Genomic DNA, 21,913 nt, shown 5'->3' with positions numbered 1-21,913 from the left:
AGGGCGCAACAGGGACTCTGTGGTGATTAGCCCAGTAATACACAAAAACAAACGGATAGGGATCAAACGTGGGTTAAGTCAAAATGATACGTACATATTTGTGATGGGCCAGCAGTAGCACAGCAGCAACATTAACGAGAAAGAAGCCTAAGAAGCAAGGAACCTCTGGCTCTTATTCGTCGTCACATGCATGGCAGAAACACACACAGACAGATCTTAATGGGACGGCGGCAGCGAATCCAAGTGACTTGTTTCCCCAACCCTCCACCCCACCACCCCCACACCCCCCCCCCCCCCCCCCCAAACCAAAACAGACTCTTCTCTCTCTTTATCTCGCTTCAACCAGTCAGTCAGTGGTTCCTTCCCATCGAAGTCTTCTCGACATATACATAACCCCAAATCCGATCCTACCATAGTTCTCACTGGAGCACTACTGCTATAATTATTACGTACGTATCAACTGATTACTTCCTCGGTTTATTGGGCACGCAAAAGATCCTGCGAAAACTCTAGATCATTAGTAGAAATACAAAGCGAGCTTAAGGATGTTGGACTGGGGCCCAGTTTTCGTGGCGGTGGTGCTGTTCGTTTTGTTATCTCCGGGCTTGCTGTTCCAGTTGCCCGGCCGCCATGGCTGTGTGGAGTTTGGCAGCTTGCACACAAGCGGTGCAGCCATCATGATTCACTCCCTCCTCTACTCTGGTCTCATTTGTGTCTTTTTGTTGGCCATCAAGGTTCATTTTTACCTTGGTTAACTAAAATTCTTAAGTTACTCCACCTCCTGTGTACTGATCGAGGTAAAAATGGACACAATCTGAACAATGTGATCAACTTTTGTTTCATCGATATTCTGTGTTACTTCATGAATTTGTAACATTTCAACTACAATGTTTGGGATTTTTCAGCAATAATATGTAAGTTTTTTGCGGCTTTGATTAATTGATGAAGGGTGGTATTCTTTTTTTTTGCAATTTGGGTTGGGAAAGTAAAAACAGTGGTAACATTTACGTTGGATGGTTGAAGCTTGGATTTGGATCATTGGATTTCGATGTGCCTATTTCATTGATGATTGGCTTAGCTCTCACTCGTGGATAAAGCGGACTCGAGCGAAATAGCGGGCGTGGTCCATGTAATATTGCAACCTGATATTTCCGTAGTTAAAATCAATATATATATATATATATATATATATATATATATATATATATAATGTTATTCAAAAACTTGCACTACAATCAATTAAAAGTATATGTAGCTGCACAGGGATGTTCAGTAAAAACAATAGAATAATGCTCGGGAGATCAACTTTTTAAACCAAATTTTATAGATCATATGACATGTTTGTTGATGATTGGGTTATAATTTAAGTGTTGATTAACATGTTTATTTCCTATTCGTACCACATCATATAGTTTGCATATTTTGTTTAAAAAAATTAGTCTACCTAGCATTACTCAAAAGAATAGAGGGTCAATATGAATGAAGAGGGCATAGATAATATTTTTTACTAATCTGGATGGTCGGAATATAATATGGTTTCAATTTAAAACGATACAAATTAAATTGTTTTATAGTAAAAAAATTATGTTTTAAATTCTTGTGATGAAGTCTGTTAGTATCTAAACCCAAAATTGAAAATTCCGTCAACTCGCAATTAGATTTGTCTTTTTGTTCCTTTAAACTCATTCAACGTTCTCTTCATGCCCAACAGGAAAGGAAAAAACAAAAAAACAAAAAAAGCCATTCAGTGTCCCACTGAATTTGAACTGGGATCGAACCGAAATCGTCTATTGAAATAATAGAGGTGAACGATGAAACCGAGAAGTCGCGAGATGGGTGTTAGGATTCGCCGTAGAAATCGAAGTGGGTTTGAGTTAGATATCTAAGAGGGTTGTTGAAATTGTTTAAACTCACATAAGTATTTTGGTATTATGCTTTGATTTTTAATTGATGTTGATTTTGATGATTTGTAAAATTTTAATTAAGCTGAAGAATTGTGGGGGAACCCAAACTGTACCGTGAACGGAGTTTCGTCGTCTAGGGCTTATATCCATTGATGAAGATTCTACCCTCCTAATTTCTCTACTCTTTCATGTCCTCCTATTTAAACGGTCACAGTTAAGCCACGTCAACATCTTATATTAATTTTTTTTTATAGAGATAATAAGACAAAAAACAATGTGTGAGTGGAGGGGATGGAAGATGATAAGAACAGAAGGGTAGAGAATCCTCCTCCATATCCATGAACCTACATGCTGGTTTTATATGTATTAGACTTATGCCATCTCCAATCGAAAGATGGTCAAAATGCTCCTTTTAGCCCTATAATTCTGCAAGAAATTATATTTTAATGAACAATGTTAAGCCATATTTTATATCATCTCCAACCGAGGGGGCCAAAGGTCTATAGGCCGAACATAACCCTTTGACAAAAAATCATCTCTAACGACCAAAGGACCGTAGGCCAAACATAATTTATTATTTTAATTAAATTAATATGGTTAATTAAATTAAACTACCATATTAAAATAAGATTTTCAGACATATTTTGAGTGTCACTTGTTGCCAAATGAATAAGCCTCTGGATTTCTTATCTTTATATAATCTCAATAATTTTTTGGATAGGATTTCGAGTAATACGTGAGTAACTCTCTAGATTTCTTATCTTTATATAATCTCAATAATTTTTCGGATAGGATTTCAAGTAACACGTGTAGCTAAAGTGAGTAACTCTTCAGATTTCTTATTTTTATGTAATATTAATATTTTTTTGGATAGGATTTTGAGTGACACATGTCGAGATGTAATTGGTTGTGCAAATTTTAGATAGGATTCTTATCTATGTGACACTTCTTATCTTCAACTTTTAAAGTTGTAGGAATGATGTAGGTATTTATAGGAATTTTTTTTTTTTAATTCGTCAAAAAAAAAAAATTCAAATTCCAAAGGTAACCTGACGGTAGCATGACGTTAGCTAGCCGTTGCTAGTTGGCGTCACGTTGACGCCAGGTAGCCGTTGGCATTCAACTGGGCTGAGCTGGAGGGCTGGCTGGAAATGGCCAGCTCGCTGGCCTGATTTGGGGGTTTGGGCCTAGTGGGGTCTACAAACCCTTTGGCTTAGCTCTCGGTTGGAGACGATTTTCGTATCATTCTGAGCTATTTTAAGCCCTATAACTCTTTGACCAAGTCGGTTGAAGATGACCTTAGATATGGACTAAAACGGTTCAGGACTTCACAGCACATCCGTCTATGGAGCCATGTGTCACAGTGGTCCGTTTTAAAACATATTAGACTTGAATTGAATATGGTGACGTCGTCAATATTAAAAAAGGATAAAGGAAAATGGTCATCAACCACAGCTTTTTAAAGGGTTTTGTTCATCACGTTGCTGCTTTGCCATATGTCTAATTAGCATCATCCATTCCACAAGGCACCGGCCAAATATGATGATTTATCATTTTCCTCTATATATATATAAGGAGGTGGCAGAAGATTTCTTGATCCACAATCAACACTGATGCTCCTTCTTTTCAACATTCCTTTCTTCCGTTGCTTAATTACTTACCCTCTTTGATTCTCTTCTTTCTTCCCTTTTAATACCACACACATAAACTCTTTGTGACAGCCTACACTTGCACACAAAGAAGTAAAAACAGTAGGAAGATCATCTCACATATCGTAAAGATCGAATGGCGGATTGGGGGCCGGTGGTGATAGCTGTGGTGCTGTTTGTGCTTCTGAGTCCGGGGCTGCTGTTCCAACTGCCGGGGAGGGGCAAGGTGGTGGAGTTTGGGAACATGCATACGAGCGGGATATCGATCCTCGTCCACACCATCATCTTCTTCGGCCTCCTCACCATCTTCCTCATCGCTGTTGGCGTTCACATCTACACTGGATGACCATTACCTTAGTCTCCACTTTAGAGATTTGCTTTCTTAATTATTTCATTTAATTTCAATATGCATACTTTGTTCAGATTGCTTGTTTTGAATTTGAACAGTACTGTTTGATGTTCTAAGTTTTTACTTATGATCGATAAGAAATTGGTGAGAATAAGTTTCTTAATTTGGGGAAAGCATGTACTCCTCCAAATTTTTTTTTTTTTTGAAATTTCTTGTATTCTCTAATTTTTATTGAACGCCATTGGTTCTTTACATCTAAGAGCATCTCAAAATGATATGTCAAAACTGTCACATAGGTATATAACAGTAATACAAATTGTGGTTATGTGTGTTAAAAATTTAATAACTTAAAAAATAAAATTTCTCACCACTCCTATTAAAACACTTGGTGTACCACTTGTGTTTCCATCGTAACTAAAAATTTCTCCACAAAGTGATTAAAAAAAAATTTAGAATGACATTATTATTTAACATATTGGTTGTATCAAATAATTGTACAAAATGTCAAATTGCAAACCATTAAATATCAATTTAATGTTTTAAATTTAACATCTCCTTTGGAGATGCTCTAAGAAGTCATTCTCTAATTTTTTTTTTCTTTTTTTTTTTCTTATGATCAAAATTGAATGACCATAAATTCTTAGCATCATGTGATCAAGAGACCGAAACTCTATTTTGACGTGAGAAGCACTATTCAGACTTGATCGGGAGAAAACCACCCCATTTTCAGTTCTTAAGCACTTGGCAGTTTGAAGTTTCCCAAAAAATAAAAAAAATAAAAAATAAAAAACACACACACTTGGCAGTTTGATGTTATTTTCCCTTGGGCTTTTGACATTTTCACAATCTTCCTTGGTTGTAACTTGTACACTTCGCAACCCCTCACTGACTTGTCGGACATCGCCGCACGCTTTTGTTTTCTACTTGACAATCAATCAATTTTCTCACAGCTAACATTATGAATTATCGAGAAAAAGACAGGAGACAATGCACAACTAATGGCAGCCTACATCCCCACTACTTACCTTGAAGAACTTGCATGACAACTGTAGCGCCCAGTGTGATTGTTGCAATGCCTTGTAGAAAGAAATTTACATAGGACATTACACAAAACGCCAGTGCAACAACAGTTTACTCATGTCATGAAAATCTCCGTTACCTAAAATGACAGCTGGCCAAATTAATTCGTTATGGAGATGATTCCATCCACACCCCATGCCTCTTCATTTCCCACTGGATAGAATGCGTACATTTAAGTTAAAAGCGAACGACTTTAAATTCCCCTACAATTTTCCCATCCGTTCCCTTCCCTGCCCACACAAGTTACTACCAACCTTATCGTTGACAAACCAGTCCCAACATACAAATATGCACAAAACAACAAGTGAAAGATCATTTGTTCCAGAAATTGAAGAAATGTTGAGCTGAGCTATAAACTTTTACAGATTTGAGAACAAGAGATATATAGAGATGTATATGCACTGAACAACAAAGATATCAGAACAACGAAGAGGCTAAGCGACATCCCCCGCCATCTCCTCAAAACCAGGAATTCCATCATCCTTCAACAATTCACTATTTCAGAAGCCATTTCCCCGTATTCAGTAGAGTATTAATAAAACATTTATCCACTGTGTATGCATCAATTACTTCAACAAGCTCTCGTATTTAATTTTCCGCCCCCTTTACCTATATGCAGCACCACTCTCACAAGAACAACATCTGTGCTGCTGCTGCTGCTGCTGCTCCGTCCTTCCGTAAGACATATCAACTCTCTTGAACCACCTCCTCCCTCTCCTTCACAATAGCTTCCATGCTGCACCAATAGAAAATTTATAGAGACAGTTATTAACAATCTTCAGAGAAGTACCAATCGAGGCAGCAAATAATATTTCCTGTGCGTCTAGAATGAATGAGGGAACAGGGACTACACCATTAACCTTGACAGGGGAAAAGAGCAGGGAAGATGAACCAAAAAATAACTAAATGTCAAACACGTCCTCGCAGGCCTTAACTTCACATAATATTTCCTTAACTTTTTAATAAAAATATACCCACGACAAATTATACTTCAGATATCATTTTCAATACCAAAACGCTCTGTGAACAGCCACATGGACCTACATCCAATCCGAGCTGAGTTCTAACTAAATTTAAATCCAAGCTAGCATGTTCATCCTTCAATTGGGTTTGATGAATCTAAACCCTGGTTAGTCGGGCCAGGTCACATTTCATTGCACATTCAACACCAGGGTTTATCTTCCTTGGCGGCTTTACAAAGTAAACAAAACCTTCCAATCTGTTTCTTCCGTTACAGGAACTTCAAGATTGTGGGACTGCTCAAATTAACAGATGAGAAATTTAGAAGAAAAAAACAAAGTATTCCTAGGATACCAGTAAACAAAGATGTCCAAATCAATTTTCCTCTCGACGTTTTCTTATTGAACGATCATATGCATTTCTGAATCGAAGGGTATTAATGAAGTTTAATACTTTTTCATCAATGATGGATTAAGGTTGGAAATTTGGCACAGTTGTGGCAGCAATCAAAGCGGAATTTGATGAACAGATGGGGGGCCGAGGGAAAGCCAAATACTAATGCATATGCAGCACATGGCTCCGCGCTCTAACAGAGCAAATGGTTTGAGACTAATTTCTAGCTGGTTGTACAGTTCTTCCCCAATAGCGCGATATTCCAATTCCAATCAAAGTCGGTAAATTTAACATCAAATGTTAAATCAAAATGTTTCCAAATATTACCCCTTTTTTGGTTCTAATTAAAGAATATATAATCTTCCAAATAAAATATGTTTAGCAAATGGTTACAGATGATACAATACACAACGAAAAACCAGACAAATTTCATACCAAAATATACAGACGAACAACATCAAAAAAGCCATAAACCATGGAAAGGAAAACAGAAGCAGATTATCCACCAATAGACAAAAAAAATAATACTAAACGGTGAGAATTAACGCTAAAAAGGAACAAGAACTTACCAGGAATGTCCTTCCGCGGCGTCGGCGGAGCAGAGGCGTAGCAAAGAATCGACTTCCCCAAGAAGGAGAGGCTCGATAGGATCCCCGCCACATACAACACCATCAACAATCCCAGCACCCACGGCATCAATAAGAACCCAATGAAGAAAGTCACCGATCCGCACAGCATCAGAGCCATCGAAATCCCCAGCATCAACGACGCGAACCCAGCCGGAGAGATCTGCGCCGTCGACGCCGGCGGCGGCCGCCTCAACGACGACGAAGACGAAGACGGCGGCATCACCGTGGAGTTATCGGAGAATTGAATCGGTGTGGAAGGAGATCGGAGGAGGTTGAGAACCAGAGCCGATAGCTCGTAGAAAACCCTAGACTGCTGGTCTTGTTCCTGCTGCCTCCGCATCATCTTTCCTTCTTATTTTCTCGGGAAAATTAGAAAATTGAGGTCAGCAACTCTTAAAAAAGCCTAAATACTTCGAAATCGAAATCGAAATTTGGGCGAATTTTTGCTAGAATCGAGGCAATCGGATAAAGAAGTCTGTTTGGATTGGATAGAGTTCTTTCTCTTCTGAATCCTTTTGTAATAATTAAAATCCAAGTGGTGAGTTTTGAGAGGCAGAGGTTTGTTTGTTTCTTTTGATAAAATCTCAGAGAGAGAGAGAGAGAGAGAGAGAGAGAGAGAGAACCGGATTTTCCTTTTCTTTTATTTTTATTTTTTTCTCGGAAAATCGGCTGTTTGGATTGGAAGAAAAAACAGAGAAAAGAGAATAAAGAGGGGAGGGAAAATCAGCTATAAATGGAGACTTCAGCTATTTGCGCGCTTTATCCGGAAAGCAAAAAATAATAGGAGGTAGTTTGGGATAGGACTGAGGGCACGTGGCGGGCGCGATGTGGACTGGAGTGGAACTGCAGTCAGTGATGAGATGAGTTGTGGGACCTTATCCTCTCCCGCAAACAATCACCTTTTTATTTTGAGTATATTTTTGCTACTAAAGTCATTTGGTACTTATTATTTTATTTATTAGCCTTGTATAAGTTTAAATTTTAAACTTAACAACTAATTTAAAATTTTAAAATTTACAAATTAAAATTATTGAAATGATTAATGCTTAAGTAGGAGACGGTTTACAAACTAATAAAACAATTATAGCAAAAATATTGTACAATTTTATTCTTTTTTTGATAAAAGAATAAAAACAAATAGATGAGTTGTTTTGTGAGTTTGTTGAATCATCCTAGCCTGTCATATTGAAATTTGATCCAACGACTACAAACAAGAGGTCCCTATAAAGTTATAATAATTGTAGCAATTTGATCAAATTTCAATGGCCCGAATCATTTGATCATTGGGCTCAGTTCCTTTAGGTTCGGAAGGGGATCTGGTTCATTTTTTGGCAAAATGGTCATCGAGATTGGTATAACTCTCATTTTGGTCCTTGAAATTTGAAATCGATGGAGATGGTTTTTAAGTTTATTCACCATCAATCATTTTCTTTCTTTTGCGAACAATCTTTGTGAAAAAAGACCAAAATGATAAAAAATACATTTAATAAATAATAGGCAAAATGATTTGATAAAATTTGATCATATTTTTGTCGTTTTAGTCCTATTTAATAGAAATTTATCATGAAATAACTAAAATAATTAACGGTAAATAAATTTAGAGACCACTACTATCAATTTTAAATCATAGGAACCAAATCTTGTTAGAGCTCGAAAAAGGAACATATTGGGGCCCAAAAATTTTCTATGTACGCTGGCATATTTAGGATATTATTGTTTGAATTTTCTCACTTTGATCATGCAACTATGAAATTATTGTTATATACGGGTGGCTTATAATTTGAGAAATCTTGTAATCAAATGGTGCCAAAGTTGAAGTCAGATCATTCATTGAAGTTGATCCACAAAATTATTACTTTTATGAAATTGGGATGCAATGAGGTCTCAATCCCATATACGTGCCATTTTATATCCCTCAAACATCCTATTTGTAAATCAATATACATATATATATATATATATATAGATATATATAGAGAAGTGTTATTGGCACTCCAAAAATCTCATTGTACATTTCTTATAAATGTATTTTTCTTTCCAAATATAGAAAATTTGAAATGTGGAATGAGATTTTTGAACTGTCAATAACAATTTTATATATATATTCAATTTCATACCTTGACCAGGCCCCTTAATTAACAAATATCAGTTTGCACAACTTCAACAAAATTACATACATGTCAATGTCATTAGCCAAGCCCCTCTAGACTATTTTTCAAAAACAATTTCAGCTACATAAAGAATCAATTTTGTATACTTTTTAGTATAATCAATTATACTTTAAATAAAATTACATGTAAGCCATTAGCCCAAACCTCTTCAACCATTTTTGCACAAATTGTTTCACTTATATGTAGAATTAGTTTTGTATATCAATTTGTGTACCTTTTAGTAAAACTAGTTTGTACATATAATTTTGGTTTTTATCACAAACGATTCCTGAAATTAACCCACACCATCAAGATGGTCATAGAAATTAAAAATCAATCAATGTAGTCTCTGAAAATAAGTGTTGCGAATCAAAATGATCCTTCTTGCCACAATTCTGTAAAAAAATTTGTTATGTGCTTATGTGAGTTTAATAATTAATTAAAAAATTGTCTAAATACTTTTTTTGCACAATGAATTTTTTTACTTCTTATAGTAGGGCCTACTCTGAAGAGAGATCCCTTCCATAAATTCTCAAAGGCATAAGGCTTAACCAAGGCCTAAGAGGGGGTGTGGAAATAGTTTTCAACCAACAATAGACACACCTCAGTCATTATCTCAAGGCGGATCTCGCCGTTCTTTGCATCACTAGACCACTAGGGAAGCGTCGAACAAGCTCTCCAAGATTAAGGTTGTGAGGATGTTGATCGCCTAAATGTTAACGGTGATGTCCCAGTAGTCGTTGCCAATGGGCCAAGCTGCCATCAAAGGTGATTTTGATCTAGGTTCAATTTAATGAAGGGTGTCGAAATGTGTAAAGATAGGTGTATTGAGATTTTTTTAGAGAATAGAGAGCGAATGAGGTAGAGAAATGTGGGCTGGGATCGGAGGTGATTGCAGGACTGTGTTTTTGGGTTTTGACCAATTTTTTTTATTAACTATTAAATTATTAAGCCTATTTGTAATTTTTTAAAAATTTAATTAGACTTGTGTGACCCATTTATGTGACACATCTGTCATCAGCACATAACATAATTTTTGACAAAATTATGACGGAAATACTACATTAATTTGAGACACATACTTTGCGGGATTACATTGATCAATTTTCAATTTTAAGGGCCATTTTGATGTCGCGGGTCAATTTCAGGGACCGTTTTGATGTTGTGAGTCAATTTCAAGGATCATTTGTGAGAAAAGATGACTTATGAGGCCCATTTATGTTACACAATAGAACTTAACATAATTGTGACGGAATGACCATATTGATTTGCGACAGCTATTTTTAAGGACTAAATTAATTGATTTTCAATTTCAATGATCATCGTAATAGCAAAAGTCAATTTTAGGACCATTTGAAATAAAAATCCTATACGTTTTAATAAATCAGTTCGTGAACGTTAGAAAAATATCTTGTGAAAATGACAACATAATTATTTATAAAATCAGTTAAACTATTTGTACAATTAATTTTGTATATTTTAATGTCAATAGTCAAACCAACCACCCTCACCAGCTGTAGATTCAAAAACTTTCCTTGTTTGATGAATAGACATATATTATTAAATTAACATTGATGGTTAAATATGGGGACACATATTTTGACTAATCTTATTGATAAACGTTTTCCTCGTGTGCAACATTCTCACAATTTACACAAATAATGCACTTTCATGCATTTTCTTTTAGTTAATATTCTTAATTTTGTATCGGAGTTATGATTATTCATAGTGATAATTAAGTTGCTACATTTACGAGGGTTGATTTAGTCGGTAAGATTTCTGTTTTGTGTGTTGCTTCATCAAAGTTCGAGTTTCGCTGTCAACAGTTGTTATTGGTTCGCTATTTGTAAATTTCTACGTAAACATATACATGTGGCAGCTGACATTTAGATGCCATGCATAAGGCCTTCGACTCGAGGTTGTTGAGATACCCTTGCGCTAGTGATAAGAATAACCGATCTCCCTCTAAACTTAATCGAAACAAGTAAGTTGTTACATTTACGAATTTGTATCAAATACTAGGTTGAATATCATTATACCTTACTATAAGTTAAAAGTATCACTCTTTCATAGAACGTATATTATTAAGGAAGAAGGCCTTATGATTAAACATTCATATAAGTCCTAATATGCCCTTAAAATATTATAGAAAATAAAAAATTCAAAAAATACTTTTCTATACTTACAATCTTCGGCAAGGTCTAAACTTACTGTTTCATTTATCAATTGTGAAATGACAATATACTCATTGAATGGTTAATATACGTGTATTTCTTAAAATTTCTAAGTTTTCGAAAATTGTATATCAAGGTAAAATCAGGTGTGCATGGTCAAGAAAAATTCTCGTGCATATACGAAGTGTGAAAAAACCTCTCTTAAAAATTATAATAAAAAACAACTAACATAACATATTTTTAAAAACGCATAACCCTGTGAATAAAAAAAATAAAAAAAACTTTCGCGATCGTAAGCACATTTTGAATGTCAAGGGTTGTATTAAGCGACAAGTAAACAGCGACAGAAAGAAACAATACTTCTGTCTTGATTGGATAAGAATGTGGCATTTGTCGATAAAGTTGCAAAAAATGTACGCAATAGACACGGACATTTGTGGCTATAAAGTCAAGCTTCTCGATCGTCTTGTACCGCGCACAAGAAAATTGAATACTTGTGTAAGGCCTGGACTCATGGGCCTAAATTTTGGTCAGATTGTCCAGCCCAGTAAATTCCGGCCCAACTGACCTTGTGCTTCTTCAAGATTAGAAGTTCCACCACCACAAAAGAGTCCAATTCCTCCAAAATCACGATATCCGATTCATGATTCCGTTTGTGTTTACATTCTCATATAGTCAGGAAACTAAAAGAGTAATTCGTAATCGAAAATTCGAAATCCAACTTCGTGTTCTAATTTCAATTACGTATAAGTAAACATGTACAAAAAATGTTGACCTTCAATTGTTTGAAAAGAAATCATGATTTTGAACTAACTTGGCTAAACTCGGATCTGCATAATGCTTTAAACTTTCTGCTTAAGGCTAAATAATTGGTGGTTGGTGGTGGACTGGAAATTGAGAAGAATTTAGAGGCAAATACAGAGAATTTGGATTGGCAAAACAACACCAAAAACTGGAAATTGACAATTCTTAAAGGTCCAGAGTTAATTATGGCATAAATAAATCCATACAATTACAGAGAAATGAATGTCGTCGTTGATCGTTTTAGGTCAAATAAAACTCAAACATAAAAACAAAACATGCATAGATTGTATCTTGCTTATCAATATTAACTGCAAATAACATGCATGGCTATAGCGGCTGTTGTTGTTGATGACCATGCATGCATACTCATGGCAACCATCCTCCCATGTAATTACTCAAGCTTGGACCTGCTGTCACCACCGATATTGGATCATTCTGATATCTGCAAAATTAAACAAGTACATTCATTCAATGAGAAAGATGACTCAAACCCAGAAGGAGAAAGAAAGAGAGAGTATCATCCATTTATTACGAGTCTTAAACTTCACAATAGTCACTGACATTAGTTGTACAAAATCGGGCGCGCGAAAGGCCTATAAGTGGCTAATTAGTGATGTTCAATTTAATTAAAATGCTAATTAACTGGGTTTAGCATAGAGGCTAATTAAATACAGAAGACCTAGACCTGGCATCCACACCTTCTAGGTTCAAGCAAGAGGAGATGATTTCAAGTACAGCATAGACTTAATTAGGTTTGGAGTTTGATTATATTATAAAATGCAGTACTCGTACAAGTACATACCCAATCTGTAAAGTGGGCTCGCAGTCTAAGGGATGGAAGAAGACATCACCCTGGGCCGCCTGAGCTTGTTGGCGGCCGTACTCGTCGGCATTTGCATTCAGTTGGAGTGCATGGTATCCCTCGAACAACTGCACAACATGAGCACCAAAAGGTCAGCTGGTACGTGCAACGTCTGAAAACAAAATCAACTTACTTGTTCAAAACTATTGACTTTTGCCTACCCTTTCTTTCAGGGTCTTATTTGCTTCGTTTAGCATGTGTTCCTGTGCATAAATCAAACAATAAATAAATAAATATACAGGATGATGATATATATGCATTTGCGAAAACTGAAAAGCACGAAAACTTCCGTTGGCCAAGATGGGAAGAGTAAACTCAAATGAAAATACATAAGGATATATGTGTGCTCGTACCTTTCGCTGAAGATCTGTGAGCTGATCCAGCATACATTGGGTCTGTAACATAAGAATGCATACCAAGTTACAGATATCAGTTTATGTCATGCATGCTTCACTTAGAGGCAATCTGGAAAATCTGTTTCGTGTTCTTGGTTTTGGATTCCCAGTCTCTATATACTAGGTAAAACTTTTTATTTTATTTTATTTATTTTTTATTCTGCAGTAAGGATGATTTTCCATGCATTTATACACACGTCTGATTCACTTCATAGTTTTCTAATACAACATGAGGCAAGCCGTTTCAAATATCACAAAAAGTTAGAAGAGTTTACGGAGCACCCGACAAATATACATGAAAAATCTGTCACACAATAATAAAAACCTTGAAACAGCCAAATATTCAAGGAATCACTGAGAAAAAAGACAATATGTTAAATCAGTTTAAACAGTTTAAACAGTAATTAGGTGGCGATCGATGAGGTCAGGTACCCGTGTGGATCTGATCTGCTTCAGCGACATATCCAGCTGCCTTTCAAGTGATTCAAGATCTTTGCTGCTTAGAGGGCCAAGATCTTCTCCAAGGAGATTCCTAAGGCAGTTACGAGAAAGTTCGTACTTAGTAAACCTAATTTTTAGCCTTTAAGGTTTATATAACTGAAGGTCGGAAAGGCAATAACCTTTGGTTTCGTTGTAGGGCTTCGAAGCGTGCCTTGAGCTTCAAATACTCCTGCTGGCTACTCAACTCCTGCATATATATATATATATGAATTAGGAGGTTTTCATATATATATATATATATATATATATATTTGAATCCAAAACCTTTCCTACAAAGCACCTTAATCAGATTTTTGGTCTAATATACATACAAAAAAAATTAATAAAGATTTCATATTGTACAAACATTTGAATTAGTAAAACGGGGAGGGATCGACCTATATATTTAAGCACGCCTAAAAACACGTTAAATTTCTATCTTCAAACTTAGCTTGTGGAGAATTCTGAATTGAAAATGGGTACTGTGATTATAAATTCATACTTTCTTTCATAAGCTAATCAACCAACACTAAGATTCTTTAATAGCAAGACCAAATGTTAAGCTTCTTTGAGTCCCAAACATTGAAGTATTTGTGTAAGTAATACATCAATACTAAGAAAAACGTTGGGATTGTCATTTACTAACAATCAAGCTATGCAACAACAATAAGATAGGGAGAGAGAGAAACAATTAGCAGTAGATAGAAAATAACCAAACCCTTAATTAGGAAATGAGTCAACTATGTATATCAACTAACACCCTCCTTCACTTGCATCTATCTTTTGTGGGAAGAGGTAGACAAATGTAATAAGATTTAAGTGCAGTGCCACCTTATTGGTTAACAAATTACCGAGGTCCGGGATGGGTGCCGGCCGGTTAGAGGTTTCAAACTTAATTAGGACTTCATATAACCATTTACAGCTAATAAATCATGTGACAATAGTAGAATTCAAAAACTAAGGATCGTTTGATAATCATTTCGTTTTCAATTATTACTTTATCTGAAAACCAAAAACTTGTTTGGTAACTGCTTTTGATTTTTAGTTTTCAGAAAAATGAAAACTAAAAACTAAAATCGAAATAACGGATCCCAAGTTATTATTGGTCAATAGGCTAACACAACGTATATACAGTTGATACCAACAAGATCTTAATTGAAAGGAAAAACCAGTAAAAATGTTTCAATGTTAATTGTACTTTCTTCAAAACATTCTAAATATCCATAAGGTTTGAGAATGAACCCTTGTCATAATGCAGTGTTTCTTGCCAGTAGTTTTGTTTCTTTTGTATCCAATCAATATTCCTTGTTATGTAGGGTAATAAGCAAGAAACTCAATATCAACTAATTAATTGAGAAGAAAGTATTACCAAGGCCTCCCTTGTTGATACATTTGTCTCCGGTGCTCCATAGTTGCACTTCTGGTACCTCTCAAGAGTTTTGAGCATGCTGTACAACAACATGAACAAACATGCATGTAAATTAAACACTCTTTGAAACATTATTTGAAGGGTGTAAATCATACAAAATATGAACTGATGGTTTAGAGGAGAAAACAGACATCACAGGCCAGATAAAATGAGACATTTTATGCGCGCGTGAGTAGGAAAACATGTAATTAGCAAAAACAAGTACGGAATTCCTTGTCCATATACAAAATTCAAATTTAGTCACACCTTGACAATTTATCGTTGGCTGAATGATATGAATGTTTATAGAGAGACTAATAGTAAAAGTGTTAAGTCTTGTACAATAAAAATAAATAAATGCTGCTTAAAAAGCTCTAACTCTCAAGCTTGCAAATTTCATATTATCTAACATAAAGTATGTGCAAATTAACTTAAACACTTCAATAGTTGCGTAATTAAAATACTTTATAATTCAGTTGGTACTACAAGATCTAAGAAGGTTTTACATCACCGTTATACAGATGCATTTGAAAAACCAACAAACAAAGATGAAAATTGAAAACGGACAAAAGCAAGGCGATTATATATATGTTAATTTCTCATAGAAATTATACGTGTAAGTACAAAAAGATTTTTTACTGATAAGATAGATCACTGGTAAATTAAGCAACTAGAAAATTCAGAAGTGATGGACGTAAAGAAGTCATTTTTGACATAAAGTCGGATCAAAAAGAGTGAACAAGAAAAACCCTAAAGTCGGATCCAAGCCAAAATTGCAGAGATTTAGTACTAATCACTCGATGTCAAGATGTGATTGAAAAACACAGTGGAAAACAAGGGAAATCCTGTATATTTAGAGGACCCAAATGAGGAAGTCAAAAAACCAGGTAATTAACTGCTTGCTTTTGGCTTAATGTTCCCAGGAATCTCAATTTAATTTAAAAAAAAAAATAGAAAAATTGCCCGCCCCGAATTTTCTGTGAAAGAACAGAGATGATAACAATTTGTAACAATTTGTAAAAGAAGGAAAACAGAAGAAGAGAATTTGGTAAAACAAAACCCTAGCTAAGTAATTAAGCAGCTAGGTTTTTGGAGAGAGAGAGAGGACCGGTTGATTCGTGAATCGCAGAGTAGTTGGATCCAATTGCAGATTAATTCGTCTGTTAGTTGGTTCTTCCTGGAAGAAATGAGAGCTGAAAATCCGAAAACAGATACAGGAAAAACAAAATATCTACACCTGATGAAGAACAAAGGCCTGAAACTAATTAACTAAGCTGGCTAACCAGAAAGCTTCAAATGCTGAAAGGCTTTTGGATCGATCAGATCGCTCTTATGATAAAAAAATCAGGAAAAAAAATGGAAAATTGAAATAAATTGAGTGAAGCCAAAGTTAGGGCGAGCAAATTGAGAAGAGAAAAAAGGCAAGTGCTTTGTGGAAAACCACGTTCACAGAAGTTAAGGCGTTAATTAAGCATAGAGAGAGAGAGAGAGAGAGAGAGAGAGAGAGAGAGAGAGAGAGATATCTTCTTTTGATGGCCTTTATCTTTATTTCCAGTTGCAGATCTAACAGCAATGCCGAAGCAGAAACACTCAACCTGCTAAAAACACCGAGGCAATCACCAAAACGGCAACCAAAAAAACGCCGCTAAATGTCGTCAAATTTCAACAATTTAAGACAAAAGGCGAATTTTTAAAAATAAAAATTAAATAAGTAAACTTCACGAGGAGCTTTTGCCAAAGCGCTGCTGCTGCTGATGCTTCATAACTCATGATTCAGCAAGAGAAAACTGGAAACAGCAAAAAAGGTTCACGGAAGCAAACGCCTTGGAGATCCAAAAAAGCACTCCAAAAATCATAGAAGAAGAAAGAAAGAAAGAAAAACAAAACAATTGAAATTAAATTATATGAAAATAAACGAAAGTTAATTACTTAGTTAGATAAGAAATAAGAAAGAAAGAGAGTGTATAAATTGATGTATGTGTGTGAGAGAAATTGCGATAGCCGAAATGGTACGAAAATGGAGGGAGGGAAAAGGCCCGCGGGGGGGGGGGGGGGGGGGGGGGGTGTTTAGTTGTTTTGGTGAAATAATATTGGAGAGAGAACCTTGAACTACTGCAAAACTCGTACAGCTTTCCTCTATTGGAGAAGATGATGAGAGCAAGCTCGGCATCGCAAAGAACGGAAAGCTCGTAGGCTTTCTTCAATAGTCCGTTCCTTCTCTTCGCAAAGGTCACCTGTCTGTTGATCTTGTTCTCTATCCTCTTCAATTCCACCCTCCCTCTTCCCATCTCTCTCTCCTTCCTCCTCCCTACCTCTCTCTCTCTCTCTCTCTCTAGATTTCCTTCTCTATTCACCAAGTAAATTATGTGACGACTCTCTCTCTCTCTCTCTCTCTCTCTCTCTCTCTCTCTCTCTATCAAAAAACAACTACAACAACAATAGTTGCAAAAAGCTTCCTCTTTTGCTTTATTTATATACTTTTATTTTTCTATTTTCCTTTTTTATATAAATATGTATAATATTTTCATGGTTATGAGCTTAACACCATTACCATCTTCAATTCTCTCAAGAGTTTCACTCTCTCTCTCTCTCTCTCTCTGTTCCTCTCTCTAGCTTTGTGTTTTGGTTAACAATGATAAGACAGACTAATTGAGCAGAAGGAATCAAATTAATAGTTCAAATCAGTGGTGACTCTGAGATAAAGATGGAATCCAACGGTTGAAAGTATTAACAATTAACATGAAACGGATTTACTGTTTAGGTCTAATAGTCAAATGTTATATGAAGAGACATACATATAATTGTATTATAATATTAAATTAAAACGTCACGATAACAGTAAACTCATTCAATATAAATGTAAGTTTCATGGACGGGGAGGAGGATTTTGGCACGTGAGAAGTAGGTGATGCTCGAGAGAGAGACAGCCCAATAGGGTAAAAGCGTGCGAAATGGGAGAAAACCTTAAAACCGGCTGGCAAATGGGGCAATCAGTGCAGAGGTCCCGAAGGATGCTACGTGTCGAAATATTAAGTCAACAACGTTTGATATCCACCTGATCTATTTTCCGCCTCGGGCAATCATGTGACCCAACCTTAAGAAGTTGAGCCTTCGTATGTTCCCCCATTTTACCTAAATACCCTTCCTTTTGTCCCCACCCCATCGCCAGCCTTTGATTCAGCGGTGGCTGTTTTCATCTTGCTCAAGCGCACCTCAAGTTCAACTTACATAGATACAATGGTGATATATTTTTATTGAGTTGGAGTAATTCTCAGATTTGACTTTATCTATATGAGAACGATATATTGTTTACGAGTGGAAGTTTTAGTTGTGGCAAGTTCAATTGTGATAACGTACCTAATTTTGTTGCAAGAGTTGAGACTAGTTATAAATTTTTTTTTATAAAGATTCCATTGTTTTAAGATCATTTGATTAGGAACAATACTTGGCTACTCAAAGGATAGGCAAAAGTTCCTACTCAAAATTGCTCAATGCTGATTTATAAAATTTTATTTTTATAATCGGAACTATTCATATATAAATCACTCTATAACGATCACATATGCAAAAAATCAACTAAAACTAAGATTGTTTAGTCATTGAATTGTATAAAAATAGATGAACGGAATTGGTAAAGCATTAGAGACATTTACTACAATAGATTGATTAATCGACCTTAGTTTTAATTCATTTTTTTATAGAGATCGTCTTTACAAAGTGATTCATAACATGAATTGTTTTGATTATAAGCACAAAACTTTGTAATTCAAACACAGAAATATTTTAGTAGGAGTTCCTGCTCATCTTTAAGTAGCCAAACATTGTTCTTTAATTAGCGGGTAGCTTAAGTGTACTTGATATTAAAGTTATATAGTTTTAGGGTGTATTTGTCTTAATTTTTCAATTGCAAAAATTACTCCAGTATTTTTGTACAATTTTAAATTTTTACGTGGCTGGTTTTTACTGGGAATGTGTGGTAGGTCTGCATGAACATCTAGAGATTTAATTTTGGGTTTGCCAGTTTTTAAATCATATTTTCCAAGCAGCATAAAAATAGGATTTATTGAGAGAATTAGGAAAATCTTAAATCCCAAACCTTGCCTAGCAAACAGAAAATAAAAAGAAATAAACAATAAATATCAACCTAACCAATAATTTTGTCTACATTATTAGAAAATGCAGAGGTGAAATTCCTGATTTTTGGTTTTACCATTTAGACTAAGAAAAAAAGCAAAAATAAAAAATTGGTTTTATATGTTATATATATTTAGCGGGAACCAAATGATTTCAAATTGAACAACTTTTGGTACTCAAGGATGAGTAGAAGTTCCAAAACTTTTCGTGTTTAAATCACAGAGCTTTGTTGTACTCAAGGATGAGTAGAAATTCTTACTCAAAACTCTTCGTGTTTGAATCACGAATCTTTGTACTTATGATCAGAATCGTTCACATTATGAGTCACTCTAAAAAGATCTTATTTACCAAAAAGGAAAAAAAAATAAATTAAAACTAAGGTCGTTTAGTCAATTTATTGTAGTAAATACATAGACAGGTGCTTTTACCAAGTCCATTCATCTATTTTTATATATACAATTCGATGACTAAACGATCTTAGTTTTAATTGAGTTTTTGCAGAGGTGATATTAATAAAGCGATTTATAATATGAACGGCTTTGATCATAAACACGAAGTTCTATAAAATCGGCAACAAATAGTTTGAGTAGAAACTCTTACTCATCATTTGAATAACCAAATATTATTCTTTCAAATTTACGAGTGATGCCATGGGTTTTGAGTATGTTTTGCACTAATTAATCAAATTTACGAGCATGCTCTATTTCAGGTCCATCTCGTCCTTACAAATTAAAACATGTTTTTTTTAGGGTTTATCTTTTATTATTACCTAAACTGCCTAGACATGAATGGAACACAACATTGCTCCATCCAATAACACGATGATTCTACTTGACCTTAAACTTGGGTTTTGAGGATGTTTTGCACTAATTAATCAATTAGTTTAAGTGATACACTGTGATTTGATGGAGGTTTGCACACTTGCCAAATAAAATGTTGGTACTAAATATCTCTATTTCAATTAAAGACAAACAAGTAAACGTTTGAAACGTTTTTTTATGGGGTCGACAAGTTCAATTAACCGTGGAATATTTGGGGTTTGAGTGTTCTACCTTCTTTTGACTAATGTAACAAAGACATCACATGTCAATCTGGTTCTCTTGAATCTTAGGTCATCTCCTACCGAAATGGCTAAATATAGATCCGTCTAGAATTCTAGCGCTGCAAAAAATTATTTTAAATGAAAAGTGTCAGCCTATACTCATGTACCATCTCCAACCAAACAGGCTAAACATAGCCCATAAATAATGTATTAGTTTTAAGTTTATACTTTAATTTTATTGATTAATTTAATTAAATTACCATTAAATGTTTTTAAATCTAGTCGTTGAATTTAAATTAATTATTGCAATTAAGGAGCTGAGCCCCAAAAAAATTGCTAGGGGCTACATTTTGTCCATATGCCCCTTTCACCAAATAATGATCTGGTGGCCTTCATAGAAGTACAGCCCAACCATCGATTGGAGATGCATTTGAACAAATCAGGCATTTTTTTAGTTTTTAGACCTTTAGCCATCTCTATTGGAGATAACCTTATGGCTTTTTATGGTCACTTAATGTTAATTTGATCTAATTCAATGAACTAGGTCATTTAATTGTTTTTTTTTTTTTAGTTTTCCTTTCTTCTTAACCGTTAAATTAGATCAAACAATAAGTAATCACAATTTGAACAATAAGTAATCACAATTTTTTTAAACCATAGGCCAGGGGAACGGGACTGCGACTGACAAAGACATATTTGAAATATTGACTCCATGGAACAGAAGCATGTGAAAATCTTGTGCAATGAAATGAGAGGAAGGTTTATACAAAAAAGGTGGTCTTAAGGAGACGACTCCTGGACTGGATCAAAGAAAGGAAAGAAGGTAGCTGAAGCAAGGTTTTGCGTAAGGGGTGAGGCAAAGACAAAGTACACAATGATTTATATGCGCTTCACCTTTTTTTTTTTTTTTTCTTTTCAACAAACTATATTAGCTACACTTAGAGGAGGGGATGAGTTTAGCCTCACGATGAGCTAGCAATAATGTGGCTCAAATTTGTCTTTGGCAAGAATCAAATATAAGATCTCTCACTTACAAGTGAAGAGGAATACCACTAGATCGAGTGGCTGATGTTATTACAAGTTAAAGCAAAATAAAGATATTATAATTTGTCTTAAACATTTTCAAGCCACCCGTAAGTTTTTCCTAATCTATAGAATCATTTTTCTTTTTAGAATTCATTTTTTTCAATATTACTATTTGAATTTGAACTATAGATTACGTAGTGTAACAATTCACATATTTCAGTCTCTTGGATCGCACATGTATTGTCAAGATTGTAGAAGATTGACTAGCTGCAAACTACTAATCACATATATATCGTCCCAAAAGTATTTATTATCACTTACAAGCTTCTACCATAAAAAAGCTATGACTAAATAATAGTAGAATCATTCATTATTACGTGTGGAATTCTTCTAATTTTACAACATGCATTGTCTACAATTTATTAATCACTTTGTCAAAATTATTCACGTTCAGAGTTTTATTTTAAAATAATA

At 35.0% G+C, this 21,913-nt stretch overlaps 4 protein-coding genes across 5 annotated transcripts; 2 read left to right on the top strand and 2 right to left on the bottom strand.

Moving 5' to 3' along the window:
• The first annotated feature begins 545 nt into the window (after positions 1–545).
• On the top strand, positions 546–755 carry LOC137736640 (uncharacterized). The gene has a single exon (XM_068475876.1). The coding sequence runs from the start codon at positions 546–548 to the stop codon at positions 753–755; it is 210 nt and encodes a 69-aa protein (XP_068331977.1).
• Positions 756–3,592: 2,837 nt separating this feature from the next.
• On the top strand, positions 3,593–4,136 carry LOC137738391 (uncharacterized). Its single transcript, XM_068478025.1, has one exon. The coding sequence runs from the start codon at positions 3,690–3,692 to the stop codon at positions 3,897–3,899; it is 210 nt and encodes a 69-aa protein (XP_068334126.1). The 5' UTR covers positions 3,593–3,689; the 3' UTR covers positions 3,900–4,136.
• A 1,135-nt stretch (positions 4,137–5,271) lies between these two features.
• On the bottom strand, positions 5,272–7,448 carry LOC137737360 (uncharacterized). Its single transcript, XM_068476812.1, has 2 exons — positions 6,905–7,448; positions 5,272–5,718 (listed from the first exon to the last, which is right to left on the bottom strand). Exons 1-2 carry the CDS (start codon positions 7,305–7,307, stop codon positions 5,702–5,704), a joined length of 420 nt encoding a protein of 139 aa, XP_068332913.1. The 5' UTR covers positions 7,308–7,448; the 3' UTR covers positions 5,272–5,701.
• Positions 7,449–12,254: 4,806 nt separating this feature from the next.
• LOC137737541 (agamous-like MADS-box protein MADS4) lies at positions 12,255–17,594 on the bottom strand. Of its 2 annotated transcripts, none has more exons than XM_068477057.1 (8): positions 17,341–17,594; positions 15,199–15,277; positions 13,970–14,037; positions 13,782–13,881; positions 13,308–13,349; positions 13,116–13,157; positions 12,895–13,022; positions 12,255–12,534 (listed from the first exon to the last, which is right to left on the bottom strand). In XM_068477057.1, the coding sequence occupies exons 1-8, from the start codon at positions 17,523–17,525 to the stop codon at positions 12,459–12,461; spliced, it is 720 nt and encodes a 239-aa protein (XP_068333158.1). In that variant the 5' UTR covers positions 17,526–17,594; the 3' UTR covers positions 12,255–12,458. The 2 variants fall into 2 exon arrangements, with proteins under 2 accessions (XP_068333158.1, XP_068333157.1); XM_068477056.1 differs by lacking the exon at positions 17,341–17,594 and adding an exon at positions 16,346–16,468.
• Positions 17,595–21,913: the final 4,319 nt, after the last annotated feature.

The sequence above is a fragment of the Pyrus communis genome, chromosome 6, assembly GCF_963583255.1.
Source record: "Pyrus communis chromosome 6, drPyrComm1.1, whole genome shotgun sequence".
NCBI lineage: Eukaryota > Viridiplantae > Streptophyta > Magnoliopsida > Rosales > Rosaceae > Pyrus > Pyrus communis.
The sequence above is the reverse complement of the archived record's forward strand: the minus strand, read 5'-3'. Positions and strand labels throughout refer to the sequence as shown.